Source organism: Takifugu flavidus, chromosome 8 (genome assembly GCF_003711565.1).
Source record: "Takifugu flavidus isolate HTHZ2018 chromosome 8, ASM371156v2, whole genome shotgun sequence".
In the NCBI taxonomy this organism is placed as follows: domain Eukaryota; kingdom Metazoa; phylum Chordata; class Actinopteri; order Tetraodontiformes; family Tetraodontidae; genus Takifugu; species Takifugu flavidus.
Genome location: NC_079527.1, coordinates 7,562,554 through 7,580,914, shown reverse-complemented (window position 1 = coordinate 7,580,914; position 18,361 = coordinate 7,562,554). Strand labels below are relative to the sequence as shown.

Genomic DNA, 18,361 nt, shown 5'->3' with positions numbered 1-18,361 from the left:
TGTGGTCTTTTTTTTCATTACAAACTTGGACTTTTTTGTAGAAAACTACAAAACAAACTTCCAAAGACAAATGATCCAAAAAACATCAGATTTAACAAATAGAAGTTTAATGTCAATAACTACAGTATGTTGTTATTGTCCCAAGAGTTTGATTTGTTGGTTTGAGATCTCTCCTTCGTCCGTCCCACACACGTGCACGTCCGAGCACACATGAGTGCACGCCAACCACAAACAATTCATTTTGCGCTTCTACTCTGATTTTGGAGACAAAGCACACTCGGAACTGAACGTGCTCCATTGTGCGGTGTATTCAGAGGCTCTAACAGTTCCAGACTGAGCTCTATTCTCCACATCACTGACACAGCACATCAGGCTCGTTTACCTGCACGTTCCCCAAAAACACCACGGCTTCCTGGACCTTTCCTGAGGTCAGTCTCCTGGTTTACTGGTGATGCTGGTAAGAGGCAGTAATGTTGATTAATTGACGAATGGTTCTTCTCTTGATCTTGACAAACGTTTCTTTTACCTGCAGAGAGCTAAAAATGAGAGCTCTGGCTGTGCTGCTCGTGCTGGGCTTGTTTGTTCTCCACATCACATCTTGCCTGAAAATCTGTGCTTTCAACATTAAGACTTTTGGTGAATCCAAGGCAAACAACAAGAAGGTCATGGGAATTCTACTAAAGGTACTCTGGACTCACCAGGAACAGCAGCCGCCACAGAAGAACAAACAGCTAATGTTTCTCTTCTTCAACCCCCCCTTCCTCACAGATCCTTTCTCGGTACGACTTGTGCCTCATTCAGGAGGTGCGAGACTCTAAAGGTGAAGCCGTCCAAGCGTTGGTGGAGTATCTGAACAGGTCTGAGCCGTTTTGTGTAGAAAAACCTCCTCATTTAATCCTCACCGGTGAAAGATTTTCCTCACAAATCATCAATGTTGTGTCAGCAGACTTGACGAAACTGTCTCGTACACATATGCGGCAAGTGAACGGCTGGGACGGAATAGCTACAAGGAGCAATACGTCTACATTTACAGGTATTTACAGATGTGAGCTCCAGGTTCAAGGTGACACTAATGTCGCCTTGCTCGTCTTTATCACAGGAACAACACGCTGGAGGTCATAGAGCATTATCAGTATAAACCCGAGGGCGGTGGGAACAACCAGACAGACGTTTTCTCCAGAGAGCCATTCATCATCCGCTTTCACTCCCCGACCACACGTATGTAGAGTGACACACGGCCCCTGACGAATTATAGTGTAATGATCCCCTGGCTGCTGCTATCTTGCAGTGGTGAAGGATTTTGTGCTGATCGGGCAGCACACCTGTCCCAAGAACGCCATGAAGGAGATCGACCAACTGTACACCGTCTTCAAAGACACACAGAAGAAGTGGGAGATCGATGTAAGTCAAACCACCGTTTCCTGCTTTAAAATGAGGGCGTATTCATGGGAGATTTCAGTTAAGGGAACTTCCTCTTCTGCTTTGTTTCAATCGCCAAGAACGTGGTGATCCTGGGTGACCTCAACGCTGGCTGCAGCTACATCACCGTCAAAGGCTGGCAGGTGCTGCGTCTGAGAACCGACCCCAAGTTTCACTGGCTGATCGGAGACAAGGAAGACACCACCGTTCGTGAGAAGACGCAATGCGCCTACGACCGGTAGATGCGCAAGAGGACTGCGCACGATAGCCATCACATCCCTCCGCAGCTGCTTTAGTCCTGTAACGTGTTCATATTTCCACAGGATCATCGTCCACGGACGTGAGATGATCTCCTGCATTGTTCCAGGATCAGCTCAAGCTTTCAATTTCAGAGAGAAATTCCATCTTACTGAGGAAGAGGTCAACACACTCCAAAGGCTCTTTTCTTCTGCTGGCTTGCTTGCAGACTTTAACTTTAACATTTGCGTCTTTTGTGGCATCACAGGCTCTTGAGGTGAGCGATCATTTTCCTGTAGAAGTCGACCTGAAGCCCAACTCCCTAACCCACAACGAGCTGTAAGACCACCCAGGACGGCAGTGACGAACCAGACAACCTTGATCTCACTTTTTTTTGAGAATAAAAAAAGACAAGATACGAGAGACCGTGTTGCATTGTAATTGTGTGACGCTTTCGTGTCAGTCGCGATACAGGTTTTTGGGGCTTCCTCCTGCACACACACACCGAAACCACGTCAAAGCGGACATACTTTAAAAAAAATAACAAAAGTTTAAGGATTCTTATCGTTAATTGTTGTTGATTGATTGATGTATTTTCTTTACACTTCCACAATGTTCCATCTGGTTTTCCAGATTTGCTGTCAGACAGAGTCATGATGAATCAAATAAAATATAACTTAGTTGCAAGTGTGCAGCAGTATGTTTGACAGGAAGTCAAACGGGGACAGCGGATGAGTCACTTGGTGCGCTCTTCTTTTCTGATCATAGCGAACATGTCTTCAAGCAGCTCACATTACCAGCTTTTTGCTGTCACAAATTTGTAATGATGGAAGAAAGCTTTTCAGATCTACTGAGGGATGCATTTGCAGGTAAGAAAAACACTATTTGTTTTTGGCTTTGCTTTGTTTTTACCTTGTTTACACTATTATGAACATGTCTAAATATCAAAGGAAATATGTGGTTTCAGAGGCCTCTTTTCCATCCTTCCATGAAGGAGATCTGGACTTTGAGAATTTATATTCTGAAGAGGACTCAAGCACCATCTCTAGTGAGACTATACCAACAAAAGAGAAGCAGACTTTGCACCAGGAAGCACCCAGTTTCTGTCAGCCAGGTATTAGAAACACGGCCGAAAACATTGAGGAAGAGGTGCCTGACGAAGTTGGTTTTCAAGGCGAGGTCATTGTGAGCACGGGAAAATCACAGGAGGATTATTACACAAGCTCGGGGGAAGATTCTGCCCAGGAAGGAGAGGATGGAGAGGGTGGAGGAGAGGAAATGAAATCGGTAAAACAGCTGATGTGGGCCCACAGCGGCGAGGGATGCCACCAAGGCAGTAAAGGTGACAGACCCTCTGAGGAGAGACGACCTCTGGCCCCAGAGGGAGAGAAAAAGACTCGAGTTAGAAACGAGGAGCAAGGTGAGAGCGAGAGTGATGAGATGTCCTATTTCCAGAGAGTCCATGAACATGAAAGGACTGAAGGCGATCAGCAAGAGCCTGATTCTGAGAGTGAGGCGGCAAAATGTGAAGAAGAGGAACAAGATGATGATTATGATGATGAAAGTAATTATGAAAGAGAAGACAATGTTCCCACTTTGTGCTGCGGATGGGAGGATGAAAATCCCCGCTGGGACAATCCAGTAGGGGACATTATGGACTTTCCTGAGTTAATGGTGCAGCAGGACCTCATTGCGGAAGATGATTATGGGAAATATGTAGAGAAAATCAAGGACTTCTCAGGGGAGGAGCACCAAGACGCAGGTGAGAGCTTCGCAGAGTATCCCTCAGACCTTTCTTCCTGTGAATCTATAGAAGATGGAGAAAAGGATGAAGAAAGTAATGGCCAACGTACAGGAGACCAGGCTACCATGCAAAGAGTGAGTGATTCAGAGATGTTGCTTGTGGGGAGCAGAGGAACAGAACAGGGGAAAGCTGAACTTGTGGAGACCATGTCTGGAGATAGAGCTGAGCTGAGGTGTGAGACGTCTGATTCCTACAGCTCCAGTGATGACGAAACCCAAACTACAAGTGATGAGGAACCCAATGTTACTTCAAAAGACCTTGAAAATAAAAGCCAACTGGAGGAGCGTCACAGTGGGAGTAGAATGTGTGTACGTGAGGATCCAAAAACGGGTCTTTTCTCTGATGACCTGTTAGTTTCCGATAAAGAGGATATGACTCTGTGTCCTGCTGAAGGTGTCAGAATGTCCTCAGGGTCCCTGGATGATAGATTCTTCTTTAGCACAGAATATCCAGATTCTCAGATCTCAGAGGAGGGAGAGCTCGGAGATGATGAGTACGAAGACAAGAGCAACTGGGAACAAGAGCAGGAAAGAATCAGAGCTTTCTACGAGTTCTATGACGACAGTGATCAGCTGACAGGAGACGAAGGTAGGTGAAAATGAGGGACGGTTTCCTCAAATCGCTGTTTTGTGCACTCCATGACCTCTGTTTTATTTAACAGGAAGACCGACAAAAGTCCACTTCTCCACAGAGCTGTTTTCTCAGATCATTGTCTATGACACAGACAGGTAAGAGCAACATGTTTATGCAATGAAGGCGCCACAGACACAAAACGACAGCACGCTCGCTCCTTCCACAGCAGCGACAGAGGCTCACTAAGCAGCTCCACAGACGGAGAGGAGGAGCTGAGCTCCGCAGAGACACCTGAGGTTTGCACGACCACCCACGAAAACACGCCTCTGTACTGCTGGCACCATCAACGACTTTCACTGCTTCCTTTGACCAGGAACCAAAGGAGCCCGTTGAAAGAACAGCAATCAAACCCAGAGTTCCTAATACTCAGGCAGAATCTGAGTCCAGTCTGAGCCAAACGCAAAAGAGGAAACAAGGAGTATGTATTCGTCCGATTTAACCCAATATAGGAATTTGTTGTTTATTTAACGGCAATTGTGTTTTTTGGGGGGATCTTTAAATGTGTTTTCCTGCAGTGTCTCAATATGCTGAAAGTGGCCCTGAAGATGGGAGCGATGACAGCGATGGGACTGCTGATGTTCTGGTGGGCAACAGACCAGGCAGGCTGGTTCAAGTGTCTTTTCTCTAGAGCAAAACTCTAGAATCAACCACTGTTAAGAGATCAAATTAAGAAAGAATATGTTGTAAAAATGTGACTGCTCGGAATTTCAACTTAACATCCCGTGGAATACACAAATATGTCCTTGATGAAGCTTTATATTTGTTTACAACAATAAATATATATTTGCAGTCTGTAAATAGAATTTCACATTGTTAAAAAAAAAGTATTATTAGGCTGCATTAGAACTAATTAAGCATGTATCATAAACTCAAGTGATAGCAACTGTGTAACTATTTTCTTTTCTTTTTCATCGTTGTATTTTATTGATTTTAGTTGCAAAAAATTATGCAGAAAAAACTTTTTCGGGTTACATTTTTATGATCCGTTTTTGCCATTTGTTTGCAAATTGTTTTGGGGGAGAGTGCTGATTTTTGGCTCTCCTGCTACTGACCAGCAGGGCTCGCTGTTTTTCCTGGGAAATGTAAGTTACATGTAATTCTTCTTCTTTCTTTTTTTAAATTTCCGGTAGCTTAGACGGATCTGGGCGTATTACTGCCTCCCTCTGGCCATCCTTGGTCGCACATCCTCGGTCTAAATTCTATACAGTCCCATGCTCAGCAGGAAGTGTAGGACTTCTTACATTGTCTGCTGGTGGTTATGATGAAGGCTAAAAAAAAAGTTTAATGGAAATTGAATCTAAAGGCATATCTAACAATGATTTAAACAGGTTTCTTCTCTCAGCCCTATAGTTCCTATTCTCCAGCAGTATATGTTCAGGGTGACCACACCCACATAACCCTGTGCTGTTTCCCAATAATGTGCAGGTAATTGTTTAGATATTTTAACAGAATCTACTTAGTTTTCATGGTAAATATTTCCCTTTTATTATGTTGGATGAAAATAAAAAGAATGTCGTGCTATAATGCTTTGTCTTGCAATTCATTATTCTTTTCACGGATTAAGATGGGACAATCCTACGATCGGGCAATTCTAGGATTTACGTGGGGATCTTGGATATGGACACATGGCCTCCCAAAGATACCAAGCAAATTATTTGAAGGTCAGAGTGAGTTGCACATGCACAGGTCGAACTTGGCGCGCCCATGTTAAACACGAATAAAAAAATAGGCAAAATCAAAATGTGTTCAACATGTAAGAAAATACTGGATGCTGTGTTCTGTCGCACAATGTGGATGAATTAAACACATTAGCCTCCCTCTCTAAAAGGCATCACAGTTTTATTTATGAAGTTTGGCGTTATGCCGTAAAGTAAAAGAAATGAACGCAAATTGATTCACACATGCGCAGAAGCTATATCGAACCGGGCGCTGACAAGGCGAATGTTTTTGACACCGGGAGCAACGAACAAGGGCGGTGCTTTGCTTCACGTAGCAGATTAAGTATCTACCGACTCCACACGGAGCGCGATCGACCTGGCGGGATAAACCGGTTTATCGGCATTTTATCTCTTTTGAAACCTTAACCTTGAAAAGAAAGAAAGAAAGAAGCGTTAAAAAATGTCTTCGCTTACCAACATGTCTGCCGATGAGCTCAGTAAGCTGCTGGATGAGTACGGGATAAAGCACGGACCGGTGGTCGGTGAGTGAGCCCGGACGGTAACTCTCACGTTGACAACAAACATGGCGACTGCTAAATGTAAAGGCCCCTCGGTGCCTTCAAGAGCTAATCACCAAAGCTTTAGCAAAACATGACTGTGTTTACGTGTACGTGCACCATTTGTTACCTGGCCTGTCACATCTCCAAGACTCCACCAGAGGCCTGTATGAGAGGAAGCTGAACGAGGCCATGTCCAAGACCAAAGGGGTGAAACCAGCGTCAGACAAAACCTTCTACAGAGAAGAGGGTAAAAGAATTTGTACCCTACAGTAAATATAAGTACACATATTGAGTGATTCATTGTTGTATAAGTAATATTTAGGCTCCAGAAACAAGAACTTGTGTCCCAATTGAGAGGGAAAAACACTGGTTCCATTTATTGTCATAATAGCTCGGTTAGCATGGCTGTCAGAACACTGAATATTGGATATTTTGATATTTGATGAGTGGATAACATGGATTCACGCTTGGTCTGACATTTACTTTTACATTTATCTTTTTAATTTCAGAGGAGGAGGTTACTTATGTCTACAGATCACCTGTAAGTTCCTCTTCATTGTTCCATTGATTATATTGATTACCGTATATTTGAGTCAGCCTGTTGGCAAGAAAAGGGTGATCCTTTTACATTGTTAGATATATTACTGTTCTCTTACTGTGCTATCACTGTTTAATGTCTGCAGGCGAGGGATGAAGAGACCAGCGACAGGTCAGCAGTTTCACAAACACACCTTTCTTCTGCTCCGGTAAAACAATGTTTACAATGTTGTCATGTTTCTGTAGTGGCGCTTACATGAGATCCAGACCATATTTGCCTGAAAGGGGATTTGAACAGCAGTAAGTGATTAATTTACACTATTTTGTGCAGAAGAGCCCCCAGGTGAACACCAAACATTCTGTTTTCTCTTCCTTTCTGCAGCTCATCCTATTCCAGCTATTCCAGAGCAACACCTGAATACAGAGCAAATGATTTTGCCAATCAGTAAGTTTAGATTTATGTGCACAGACCTTAGACACATGAGATGTTAGTTAGACGTTCATAGTAAAGTGGCTGGTGACTGTAGATCTGTGGACATGCAGTTGTCATGGGAATTGTGCAGAAATCATATACATTTTTGCAGTAAATATTCAGTCATTGCTGGTTTAAAGTTCAGGCAAGCGTTTTATCTACAGATACAAGTGATGAACATTTCCCTCTCTTGGTCCCTCTTCAGGTCCTACACATACGAGACACCATCGACCTATAAAAACACCTATTCTACGTCAGCGACGGTGAAATCTGCTGAGGAAACCAAGAAGCCGCCGCAGTCGTCCCGCCTCATCCCAGTGTGGGTTCAGATCGTGTTGTTCTTGGCTGTGGCCGTCTTCTTCTACATGATTTTTGCCAGCATGGAGACCAATGAATCTTTCGAAGGGCTAGAGTGACGCTCCAGTCGTTGCCGGGTTACCACGCTGTATATATTTTAATGGCTTTTTAGTGGATGCTTTTAGGTGTGGCGTTGCTGAAACTGCGGCTGACGCGTTTCAGGGTTTCTTTGCTTTTGCACACGTTGTTCAGCAGCTTTTTGGCTGGATGGATGCAGCTTTAAGAGTTGATGTTTCTGTATTGTATTATTGACACAAAATCTTTTTAAAATGTTTTCAGCCACATCCAAATGTCAATATAAGTGCAACTAACGTGCACAAGAACTGAAACAGGTGCCCACGTTACGCTGATCCTGCAGCACATCGAATCTTCCACCGTTTTGTCATTTTTACTACTTGTTCAGTAATTTGTTGTTGATGATCAAACTTTTTGTGTATCTTTGGGGACAGTCACACGGTGACAACAGTGCTTCCTTTGCACAGTGTGAACATTTAAAGACGTTTCATAGCAGCTCTGACACAAGTGCCTAACAAGGAAAAACTGGGATGCCAGAATATTATCAGTGTTAGCGGGTTTAGGGTTTCATGAGCTACAGATTTAAATTTGTGCCGCCTGTTGCAGCTGAAAAGCTCTTTTTGCTTTGGAAACCTAAGTTGGATGTCGCATTCAATCTTTGCACCTTTTTAATTCAAGTTAAAATACATTTTGTAACTGATATTAAAGCTGTATATATAAACTTTCCAGGTTTGTAGGGGGGATTTAAATGTTGGCGGTTGAAAATAACCTTGTATAAAGTTCAGACTTACTGATCATATATAAAATATAATCGGAGGTCAGAAGCAAAAACATCAGCAGTTTATTTTTTAAAATTAAAAGTGCAATTATGTACATTTTACAGTTGGATGCATAGTAAGGTTACGCTTGAAATACAAAAAGGTCTAATCCTGTAAGGATCACTCATCTGTAGATGCTACTTCGTTATTAAGCTCGTGGAGTCTGTGGTCACGTCATAAATAACACAGGCAGACACGCACAGTCCTGAGAGCCGCGCTTCACAGTTTCTCCCGTGCACCTTTGAGACGCAGTTTTCGCACCTGAGAGACGTCTTTAACTGCCCGATCCCGCCGGAATCCAGCCTGAGCTCTGCTGTGACAATACTGCAGCGACGGAAGACCAAACTGTTGACACGGAGAACAAAAAAGAGAAAACCGGACATAATGAAGCATTTTAAATTCATAGGAGAGACGATAGCACCAACCATCAAATGTGGCTTTTACCTTCAGCGTTCGGCTGCACGTCATTTGTTGATTGACAAGGCGACGTAAGTGTTGTCCACACCTGTGGACAGAGACTCTTTAACAAAGGTCTCTCTTTGAGGCTGGCGCAGGGGGAAAAGAGAGGGCAGACTTACAGGTTCTGGTCTCTCGCTCCAGTTCAGAGGGCTGCTTCTCCTTGTTGCGCAGCACCTTGACCATGATGACGACGATGACGACGGTCACGATGAAGGTCAGGCCGGAAATGAGCCAGCTGACCATCATCGGACTCAGAACTGGATCTGGATCTGAGGGAGGGAGGGCACACGTCGGTGGATGCTGCATTAAGAGTTTGGTCTATAAAGCCGGGTTTCACCTTTAACGGCGATGGGCAGGGGCTGGCTTTCCCTGGAGACGAAGGTGCGTCCGCCCAGCTGCACCCGATACAGGCAGTAGTAGTAGCCCTCGTTGGAGCTCTGGGCGCTGGCGAAGGTGAAGGTGACCGACGTGGAGAGGGCGGGCAGAGACTGGCGCACCGTGCCATTGGAGCGGATCAGCCGCAGCTGGAAGGAGCCCCCGGGGTACTGGTGCGGCGTGGAGCAGGTGATGTTGAAGCTGTGGCCTTTGATGACGGAACCAGCCGGGGCCTCGGAGGACGTGTTGTACCAGTGTTGGGGGGTCAGGAGTTCCACTGCGCCCAATCACACAGGAAGAGGTGACATCGCTCCCGCTACCGTCGGCCCAAAATGACAACAGGAGGATCGAACGCCACTCACCGACGGTAATACTGATGGAGTTGCTGGGCGGGGAGTCGAGCACGTGGGAAGGGAAGCCCCCCTTGATCCTGTAGCGGCAGCTGTAGCTGCCCTGGTGGAAGGTCTCGACGTCGGACAGCGTCAGCTCCACTCTGCTCTGGGTCTGCTCCGCCCTCTGCATCACCAGCGGCGCCGACGCCCCCTGCTTGTACAAGTGGAAGTCGCTGATGTGGTGCCCCAGCAGAACGCTGCAGCTGAAGCGGACGGCCTCCCCGGGGGAGAACACGGTGTGGGGGGACAGCAGGGCGAGGGTGGGAGTGAAAAGGGTCCCTGTTCAACAGAGGATGACGAGTAAATAAAGCGTCCGCGTGCGGAAAGGGGGGAAAAACTCGCGCCAATCACCTGAGCATTTCACCCCTGCGTCGTTCTCATGGGTGCAGTAGGCGTTGCTGTAGAGGACGACGGCACAGCGGGACAGGCTGCTCTCGTGTCCCGTGCACTGGACGTGCCGCAGCCAGATCTCCCCGCCGCCCGGGCCGAACACGGCACCTCGGAGGGCAGATTCGGCCAGGCCACACCCCAGCTCCAGGCACACCACGTCTGCCTCGCGGAGGTCCCAGCCGTGGTCGCAAACAGTCCCCCACTGGTCGTGGTGGACCACCTCAACCCTGCCAGAACACTTGTTGTCCCCATCTACCAGCCTGACCCCACCTATTGATCAGCCACGAGTTATTTGCAACATCTACATATGGAGGCCGATGTGTCAGATTTCACCACCCAGGCTTACCGAAGGCATCGATTCCATCCCACAGGACACCCGAGAGGCCTGCAAAAATATAAAAATGGGATGATAATGAGATTTAATCTTTCAAGAAAACTAAAATCCAGTGAGATTAGGCGCCACTGCCAGAACCTGATAACTGTATTCCACAAATGACTCAGCAAGAGTTTGACTACTGAGTCATTTCAAAAAGCTGCTAGTTTGCACTAAAAGTCATAAAGTGAAGGCAGAAGCTGATAACTGAGCTGACATCGGAAAATAAAGCGTATTTTCTCCTTTACTGCCGTTTGTAAAAGCAGGAACGCTCCTGCTAAATGCTCTCCCATCAGATATCAACACCACTCTTGTCAGTGCATTAATATCTGACCATCTCTGCCTAATAGTTTTGCACCATCGGGCGTGTTTTTGTTCAAACCTCCCACTGCCTAAACCGCTTTTCCTGCGTTCCTTTTATTAAATCGGGAGCTATTTCGCTTCCTTGCATGCTAAGCTGCAGCCCGATTAGCTGCCACTTACCTGCTAAAAGGATATGGAGGAATGTCAACATGGTCGCCCTCAGCCTTCCATCAGTCGGCATCGGAAGGATGCGTGTTTACCGCGGCGAGGATGCGGGACGACCGGCCGGAGCGGGATGCTAACGCGTTAGCTTAGCTTCGCAGCTCGGACTGGCGAAGTTACGCAGGAGCCGACACAAGTTTAACCAAGTGAAGACAGGTAAAGTCATGGTCGAGATAGTAATATCAATAACAATCCCTAACGATTAAATCCTCGGGAAATAAACGCCTGGTCGCTGACGAGCCCCGCTGCGTGTCGCGGTTGTCTCACGGCGCAGGTCGGGATGAACTCCAGGGAAGCGACATCCTGTCAGGGCGCCATGTTCACGTCAGCGTCGGGCGAGCTCCCGTCCGATGATGGGTGCTGCGTCCTGCGGCAGGCAGAGGTCACCACAGGCCGCAGTGCCGCGCTCCAGACTCCGCCTCCGCCGGCGTGGCCCCCCCGGAGCGACTCCTCGGACCAGGCTGAAGTGTTCCCATGCACACTGCATTGGTTTGGACGAATTAAAGCCTCGTAGTTTGACAGTTATCGACAAGGTGGTAACTGTAATAACTTTGACTGGTTAATATTATTACCGGTAGTTATTCTTTATTTTCTTCTACATCCATATTTATAACTTCATTTCCATTTACAAATGACTTCTCTGAGCATTTATTCTGACACAATTTACTAAAGTTTATAGTGTTATTAGCATCCTGTCCAAAATTCTCCACCTTTTCCTCCTGCTTTTTCAGTCAGAGTTGCTCAGGTTGAAATTGCTTGAGGTAAATCTGTTATCATGAAAATTAGAATGAATTTTTTGCTGATTTTTGTTGCTGTTGAATCTTTTTTTTTTTTTTCAAAATTATTATTATCTATGTTATTTTTTTATTTTTTTTAAAAGGAATTTCCTGTCTTAGATGACTAAACCTTATTATGCCAAGTCAGAGAAAAACTTCCATGACGTGAGCAAAATGTGACAGATTTGTAAAACAATAAATTAAAAAATGAAACAAGAAACAAACAGAACAAATTGAAATTGGAAATGGGAACACACTGGCCTCACCTGCATGTTTTATCATGATTCAAGTGTATTCTTAAGGCTTCAGAATATATTTAACAAGTAAATGCAGATGAAAATCAAAATAAATATGTAACCGTTGTGCATGCATGTATTCCACAACTTTCCTTACATTTTCTGGAAGAAAAAGCCTAATGACCTCCTCAGGCCTACAGCTATTGTGCAATGTTTCTGTAAGTGTTTACAATGGTCAGGGAATTTAGTGACGCTAGGTCAGGTAAGCACTCTATTATATCTTTTTTCCTACAAAGGAGACACACAATAAACCTGTACACATGTATATATTAATGAAAAAAACAAACAGTCAGGCTCTGTCATTCACACTTCCAAACGTGCACTTTACAGGAAGCTAATCACACAATGGTCTGTGTTGTCATCCCCTGGAGCGAGCTAATGTCACCGTGAGCGCCCCCTATCGTTGGAACAAAACTGCACAGCTGTGTGTTTGGAACATTAACCACAGGTAAAACAATGTCATTAAAATAACAAAATAACTTAATTAACTTAAATGTATAGTGATGTAAGAAGAGAGTATTGTTAAAAAGAAATACCACAGCTTCTTGAGTTACTTTGATAAATGACAATCTGTTAATAAAATAATGTGTTTAGCTCTTTGGATACCAGAACGACCTGATTTAATCCTTCCGTAAAGTCTCTGGAGCACTTCAATAAACAAAATAAAGGATGTGCTGCTCTTCATAGTCTCTTTTCCCAGGGATCTTTGTACCCTTTACTCATCTAGAAATGGGTTTCACTTGTCTCCCAGCAGGTGGACAATGAGTTCATAAGTGGAGAGGACGATGGCCGTGTTGGGGATTTGTCTAATTAGCTGTGGAATGAGTCCTCTATAAAAAGCGGCGTAACCCTCCTCCACTGCTATTAACCTCCCCGTTTGGAAGAAATATTTGTACTTGCTCCCTTCCTCGCGCAGCCTTGTCCGGATGACCTCTGAAGGCGACACAGAGAGGACATGTTAGTGACTTGAATGCAGCTTTTCTTTACGTTTGAATCAAGCGGGGTCTGCAGACATTTACCATGAGGGTAGGCTATGCATGACGCACAGCCCTTTGAAAAAGCAGCTGCCAGCATCAGGCTCAGGAAGTCCGACGCGCCTTTCTGTTCCCCATTTCGGGAGGTCAGCTGGCTCTCGGCGAGCTCTTTCTTCAGGGTCTCGTAGATGAGGAAGCAGATCATGGTTTCCGAGATCCCGGCGTACGACGCCGTCAGGCCTCTGTAGAAGCCTCGGATTCCTTCCGTTTTGTAAACATAGCGTGCACACTGAAGTGCGTTCATCTTCTTCTCTCCTCTGGCCCTGAAAAAGGTCACACACGGTAGTGTCACAACAGCATCTTCAAAGGCTTCATTTTGTCCAAAATAATACCACCCCACCCACCCACCCACCCACCCACCCACCCACCCACCCACCCACCCACCCACCCACCCACCCACCCACCCACCCACCCACCCACCCACACACACACACGTGGCCTTTGGGAGTTTCCGATCAACATAATGAGGGTGGTTTTGGAGTGTGGGATGACTGGACTCAAACTGAAAATCAAAAAAAAGAACATTTCTTTCCTGACTAAGACCGCGATGTCACAACCCAGGAAAGTCTTTCGTTTGCTCTATGACTCGTCTGAATAATTCATCAGTCTCAAAGGTAAGTTGGAGCATTTCCTTATGGGGTTGAAAGATTAACTAGTTGAGTTTGAACTAATGGATTCCCCCAGTGTAAGAACCCGCCCTTGAAAGACGGGTCGAGAAGGCTCATGACCCCTCATGACGGTTCTGGCTGCACTTGGTTCGGTAAATATAGATTCTTCTTATGCACGCAGGGCTGTGCGTCAGCACTGTGTATTTATGGAGCAGGTCACAAGCTCAGTTTTACACACTACACGACCAAAGGACAGTGATCAGGGTGCCGGTGAAGGTCATTTGCTATAGCTCACATTCTCACGCACACACTCCTGACATATTATTTTACACAAATCTTAAAAAGCTGGAATGCATAAGAAATAAATGAAAACGAGTGAGTGCGATACACACTTTTTCTCCAGCTGCATCCTGGTCTTGACCATCCAGACGGGGTTCATCAGAGAGTTAGTAACAAAAGCTGAGTGAGGGGAACAAAAGGTGCAAGATGACGCCGTGTGACACTCAACTTCACGCCGCTGAGAAAGATCAGAAACATGTAAACTAGCTCACCTGCGACACCGGCGGATGACATGTGCACCGCTCCGCTATTGGGGACCAACAGGCCATTGAAAATCTCTTTAGATTTTGAGTAAGCAGCAAAGTAAATGGCTCTGGAACACACAGAAGCAGCTGGTAAGAACTTCTCAGAGCAGAAACCATACAGATGAATCTACCCAGCAACCGTAATGTGGTTTTTATAACAACGGATTCTGTTTGACGGCCTTTCACGCAGCGTATCCAGAGCACTCGGTTCCCCCGGAGCCTGCTGGCACCGCCAGCTTTCTGGAATACGCTGTCGCTGCAGCAGAACAGGCTGAATAAGCACTGGGCACCAGCGATGCCCACCAGGCTGCTCTGAATGTGGGGCTGCCTCGGTTTGGACGTTAAGACAAAAGTGAGCTAACGGCTAACGTGTTGAGCTTCTGACACCCGGGACAGGTAATGTTTATGTGAATCAACAGTTTCCCTGACTTGAAAAATGAATAAACTCTTCCCAGCATTGGGAATTTATTGTCCACTTGTTTATTTAAGTCCCCAGCGAGGGGAGGGGAGGGGGAGGTATGTTGACGCTAACATGAAATGAGAACAAAGGTGACAACTGGTGGTACACCTGTTTGCAGCTGAAGCCTTTCTGACTGTGATTTATAATGTTTAAATCGATCGTGCAGGTCACCTCCTTTCTGTTTGGCTCCATTCACGGCGTCACACTTTATAAGGACACTTCCTTTTAAATTTCTTCTAAAGACAATTCTAAAAGCCTCCCTCTACTGCCACCAAGTTAGCTTGTGACTTGCATATCTCTGCAGGTTAAAAACAAACGCAAGCGTCAGTGTTTGCTATCAGCAGAACATGATGCCACCACTGTCCTCACCACTGCTTTATTTATTGTTTCGGACTACTGGGACATATGCCCGTACCTTATGTTATCATAACACAGAACTGTCATAAACACAGCATTGCCACATATTTAGAGGACTTTGAGATACATGAACACAAAAACAACTCAGGTTTTTCTCTTACCTTGAAGGAGCCACGCCAACGAGGTTTGGGCCCAGGCCACGAAACAGAGACCTCGGTCCTTCCTTTTCAAGGATTGATCTGAAAAATAGTAAACATGTCAATGAACTAGGGCAGTAAAGTGTTAACAGAGACGCTCAGAGCATGTTACAGCACAGATGCTTCTCTGAGCAAACTATCTATTAAGAAAATGAGGAGGCAGCTCCCATCAGGAACTGCCACCAAGGCCCGGTAACTGGAGTTTGCTTGGCATACATTCGGAAAACTGAGCCATGAACTCTAAGCGGCACTCAGCATGCTATGTCAGCCCCACGGTATTAGTGCCTAGTGGACAGTCAGTCACTCCACAGGCTGCCACAGGACAGGGGAAGTGCCGCTGCTAATGGCACCAGTACATATATAACCTGCAGGCATCTTCACCTTCACGGAACTGGTTTCAAAAACAATGACTGGCTTGCTTTTCAGCATGAAGAACGTTCCTATATGCAAAATCAGCTACATGAAATGAACGGCCAAAAGTGACACTGGATAGTTCCCAGAAACATTTTAACCTTGCAACTAGGCACAGCAACTCAGAACGTGGTTGCAGTCATTTCAGAGTTACATAATCAAGAACCTAATGACAGAAATAGTCCCCTCGCTCTTGGCGGATCTAAGTATAGAAACAGAAGGTCTACTTTCAGTCGACATTAAACAAAAACCTTGACTGAACCACACATCTTGGGGCCGATCTGGAGTTTTTACTGACAAAAAACTGTTCATCCGGAATGAGTCCATGCTTGGCAGTAAATCCTACACTTAAAAATATTGACAACAAATAAAGGAGTGTAACAAATCAAATGTCGCCATCAGCAGCATAATACCATTTGCTTTACAGGTACAGGTGGACAGGTATGTAAATTAAAACAAAACACCCTTATCCCTTTTTTGCGAGTGTGTTTGTCTCATAATGAAGGAACTCTCACCGTAGGACCTGCAGCAGCCCTGGTGTAACAGTCCCTGGGCGGATAACTCCGGTTCCACTCACAGTTCCCAGCTGTACCTGGAAAACTGGTCTGAGGGTGAGGCCAGATGATTGCAACCGTGTCTTCAGCACCTCCAGTGGGCAGGTCACTATGGCCCCCACTGTCCCACTACACCTGAAAACAAATCACAAATGTTGAGATCGTGGGACGAGCATTACTTGATCACAGTAATTTACTGTCATTAAGAGCACTGCTGCATATCCCCCACAGCATTTTTCAGCAATGCCCAATTATGTTCACAGGCTGGTCTCCTCCTCCACTTCAGCAGAAATACCCAAACACATCTGCCGTTTGTGGTTTCATCCCTCAGGGATTATCTGGATTTAGAGCGTCACTCTCCACAAAAAAACGTTCCCAGAGGACATTTGAGCAAGAACTATTAATTCATTTGTGTCCAGTACATCAGGTTACATCCTGTATTCTCTATACCATGATCAGCGGCCTCATTAGAAGCTTGGAACAGATTATAATAAGCCTTTGGCTGGAAGATTGACTCAACAATATTGCTAACGAAGGCTAGTCCAACCTATCCCCATCACTTATATATAAAATTACGGTTCAAGGGCAAAATGGATCCCTTTTGAGGACTTTGGGGGTTGACATTTGACCTTCATGCCATTTGGAGGTCATTCTTATAATCACATTAAAAAACCTTCAAAGGATAATAGCGTGAGTTCTTTGGAAAGGTGAGCTGCTAGCATCAGTGCTGGGCGGCTACAGTAGACTCAAGTGCGGCCATCCTGATGGACCGGAGCGTGCATGCTGCCATGCTAACAGTGGGACGAAGCAGCGCGAGAAGCTGATTAAAAACGGAGTTAGCCCTCACAAAAGGGCATTTCTGGCCTAAATAAAACTCTCCCGACGATTCAGTCGACTGGCTGCTATCGTGTCCTAAATGAATGGAACATATTTTGCCATGGATGCGAGGCCACCGTCTCTCCACCTCTGCAGCTCTCACCTACGGTTGCCTCTACATCCATCCACGCTAACGTTGCCATATAAAACACGATCGTGTGTTTTGTTTTAACCAATATTTTCGAGGGTGGCTATTCGAGGGGGTCCTACCTAATAGTGCTCCCGGTGCTTTTATGTAACTGTCCAGGTTAAGCGCTTACGACACAGCGAAACCAATTAATTATTTACTCGTGCGATCTTCTTATTCCACAGCAAAGTCAACATGGAACATAATGAGCATATAAACTCTCAACTTTTGTGTTAATAACCATTAGATTTGCACGGAGCGCATGCGCAGAATCGCGGGAGCCTTGTCGACAGGTAGCGGACATTGACAGAACCTCACGCTACCACGAGCTGCGGCGCCTCGCTGATGTTTTAAGCAGAACAAAACTGCTCCTTGGCTTCACACAAGAGCTTTAAAATGTAGCTCATTGAAACACGGGGGTTATATTAACCTAGCAGCCGCCAGTATTGTTCCAACGGACGCGCGGCATTAGCTTAAATGACTTACCCCCCAGCGATCAGATGTAGCAACGTGTCTTTCTGTGGCATCTTTTCTTCTATCTAGTGTCTCCTTTATTTTAAACAGCCACCATAATCCCGCTGCGCTCTTTAAACGGCTCCGGAATCACAAAGTCGCTTCTCTTGCCCCCGGCGGCTGGCAGCGGCTAATGCTCGGCTGTTCCGGGAACATGGTGATCTGAAGGGCTGACATTGCGTGAGAGGGCCGGACGGGGGCGTTGTCTGTGACGTAGGAACACGTGTTGAGCGCGCGAGGGCTCGTGCTCCAGGGGGGCGCAGATGCCGGATGCCTGTTGCTCTTCCGGTCGCAGCAGTCACGCAACAACAAAGACGGGTACACCTTGAACTTTCCAGTCCCGCTGACCTTCAGTTATCTCCAGACGCGATAATGCCCCGGAGGCAATAGTGTTTTTCGGTGGATGTTGACGACGGCAGCGGGGCGAAAATTATGCAACCAGGGCAACAACTACGTGTCAAAACAGGCAACCGAGGACTGTGCGCATTATCGGGATGTGCGTCACCTGGGCAACGAAAACTAGGGTGCATTTAACGTGTGTGTG

At 45.9% G+C, this 18,361-nt stretch overlaps 5 protein-coding genes and 1 long non-coding RNA gene across 9 annotated transcripts; 3 read left to right on the top strand and 3 right to left on the bottom strand.

Annotated features, from left to right (window-relative positions):
- Positions 1-85: 85 nt before the first annotated feature.
- LOC130530454 (uncharacterized) lies at positions 86-1,615 on the bottom strand. Its single transcript, XR_008951841.1, has 2 exons — positions 699-1,615; positions 86-610 (listed from the first exon to the last, which is right to left on the bottom strand). It is a non-coding gene; the product is annotated as an uncharacterized LOC130530454 (long non-coding RNA).
- dnase1l1l (deoxyribonuclease I-like 1-like) lies at positions 272-2,077 on the top strand. Of its 3 annotated transcripts, none has more exons than XM_057041621.1 (9): positions 272-428; positions 533-683; positions 769-857; positions 947-1,033; positions 1,100-1,218; positions 1,289-1,401; positions 1,500-1,657; positions 1,743-1,839; positions 1,925-2,077. In XM_057041621.1, the coding sequence occupies exons 2-9, from the start codon at positions 543-545 to the stop codon at positions 1,997-1,999; spliced, it is 879 nt and encodes a 292-aa protein (XP_056897601.1). In that variant the 5' UTR covers positions 272-428; positions 533-542; the 3' UTR covers positions 2,000-2,077. The 3 variants fall into 3 exon arrangements, with proteins under 3 accessions (XP_056897601.1, XP_056897600.1, XP_056897599.1); XM_057041620.1 differs by having other exon boundaries at positions 315-457; XM_057041619.1 differs by lacking the exon at positions 272-428 and having other exon boundaries at positions 489-683.
- Positions 2,078-2,129: 52 nt separating this feature from the next.
- On the top strand, positions 2,130-5,617 carry LOC130530442 (uncharacterized). 2 transcript variants are annotated; one of them, XM_057041614.1, is made up of 6 exons: positions 2,130-2,525; positions 2,651-4,048; positions 4,122-4,188; positions 4,260-4,329; positions 4,407-4,511; positions 4,609-5,617. In XM_057041614.1, exons 1-6 carry the CDS (start codon positions 2,480-2,482, stop codon positions 4,732-4,734), a joined length of 1,812 nt encoding a protein of 603 aa, XP_056897594.1. In that variant the 5' UTR covers positions 2,130-2,479; the 3' UTR covers positions 4,735-5,617. The 2 variants fall into 2 exon arrangements, with proteins under 2 accessions (XP_056897594.1, XP_056897593.1); XM_057041613.1 differs by having other exon boundaries at positions 2,205-2,525; positions 2,624-4,048.
- A 374-nt stretch (positions 5,618-5,991) lies between these two features.
- Positions 5,992-8,418, top strand: LOC130530452 (emerin-like). The gene is made up of 7 exons (XM_057041629.1): positions 5,992-6,293; positions 6,460-6,558; positions 6,821-6,852; positions 6,995-7,020; positions 7,095-7,148; positions 7,231-7,293; positions 7,526-8,418. Exons 1-7 carry the CDS (start codon positions 6,212-6,214, stop codon positions 7,734-7,736), a joined length of 567 nt encoding a protein of 188 aa, XP_056897609.1. The 5' UTR covers positions 5,992-6,211; the 3' UTR covers positions 7,737-8,418.
- Positions 8,419-8,510: 92 nt separating this feature from the next.
- On the bottom strand, positions 8,511-11,512 carry LOC130530444 (uncharacterized). The gene is made up of 8 exons (XM_057041617.1): positions 10,983-11,512; positions 10,473-10,511; positions 10,088-10,396; positions 9,707-10,015; positions 9,307-9,621; positions 9,089-9,238; positions 8,955-9,015; positions 8,511-8,855 (listed from the first exon to the last, which is right to left on the bottom strand). The coding sequence occupies exons 1-7, from the start codon at positions 11,041-11,043 to the stop codon at positions 8,975-8,977; spliced, it is 1,224 nt and encodes a 407-aa protein (XP_056897597.1). The 5' UTR covers positions 11,044-11,512; the 3' UTR covers positions 8,511-8,855; positions 8,955-8,974.
- Positions 11,513-12,039: 527 nt separating this feature from the next.
- Positions 12,040-18,015, bottom strand: slc25a33 (solute carrier family 25 member 33). The gene is made up of 7 exons (XM_057041618.1): positions 17,791-18,015; positions 16,263-16,436; positions 15,301-15,378; positions 14,290-14,390; positions 14,131-14,197; positions 13,116-13,393; positions 12,040-13,029 (listed from the first exon to the last, which is right to left on the bottom strand). Exons 1-7 carry the CDS (start codon positions 17,829-17,831, stop codon positions 12,833-12,835), a joined length of 936 nt encoding a protein of 311 aa, XP_056897598.1. The 5' UTR covers positions 17,832-18,015; the 3' UTR covers positions 12,040-12,832.
- Between the last annotated feature and the right edge of the window lie 346 nt (positions 18,016-18,361).

Bases quoted from the DNA above. Each gene is read 5' to 3' on its own strand.
- dnase1l1l (XM_057041619.1), top strand. From the start codon at position 489: ATGGTTCTTCTCTTGATCTTGACAAACGTTTCTTTTACCTGCAGAGAG. The intron at 1,034-1,099 runs GTATTTACAGAT...TCTTTATCACAG, and splicing joins CAATACGTCTACATTTACAG to GAACAACACGCTGGAGGTCA. The intron at 1,840-1,924 runs GTCAACACACTC...GTGGCATCACAG, and splicing joins TCCATCTTACTGAGGAAGAG to GCTCTTGAGGTGAGCGATCA.
- LOC130530442 (XM_057041613.1), top strand. From the start codon at position 2,480: ATGATGGAAGAAAGCTTTTCAGATCTACTGAGGGATGCATTTGCAG. The intron at 4,189-4,259 runs GTAAGAGCAACA...CTCCTTCCACAG, and splicing joins ATTGTCTATGACACAGACAG to CAGCGACAGAGGCTCACTAA. The intron at 4,512-4,608 runs GTATGTATTCGT...GTTTTCCTGCAG, and splicing joins CGCAAAAGAGGAAACAAGGA to TGTCTCAATATGCTGAAAGT.
- LOC130530452 (XM_057041629.1), top strand. From the start codon at position 6,212: ATGTCTTCGCTTACCAACATGTCTGCCGATGAGCTCAGTAAGCTGCTG. The intron at 6,294-6,459 runs GTGAGTGAGCCC...CACATCTCCAAG, and splicing joins AAAGCACGGACCGGTGGTCG to ACTCCACCAGAGGCCTGTAT. The intron at 6,853-6,994 runs GTAAGTTCCTCT...TAATGTCTGCAG, and splicing joins CTTATGTCTACAGATCACCT to GCGAGGGATGAAGAGACCAG.
- LOC130530444 (XM_057041617.1), bottom strand. From the start codon at position 11,043: ATGCCGACTGATGGAAGGCTGAGGGCGACCATGTTGACATTCCTCCAT. The intron at 9,622-9,706 runs GTGAGTGGCGTT...GATTGGGCGCAG, and splicing joins CTCCATCAGTATTACCGTCG to TGGAACTCCTGACCCCCCAA. The intron at 9,016-9,088 runs GTAAGTCTGCCC...CTCTGTCCACAG, and splicing joins GGAGCGAGAGACCAGAACCT to GTGTGGACAACACTTACGTC.
- slc25a33 (XM_057041618.1), bottom strand. From the start codon at position 17,831: ATGCCACAGAAAGACACGTTGCTACATCTGATCGCTGGGGG. The intron at 14,391-15,300 runs GTAAGAGAAAAA...TGTGTGTTCCAG, and splicing joins GTTGGCGTGGCTCCTTCAAG to AGCCATTTACTTTGCTGCTT. The intron at 13,394-14,130 runs GTGTGTATCGCA...GACCTTTTTCAG, and splicing joins AGGATGCAGCTGGAGAAAAA to GGCCAGAGGAGAGAAGAAGA.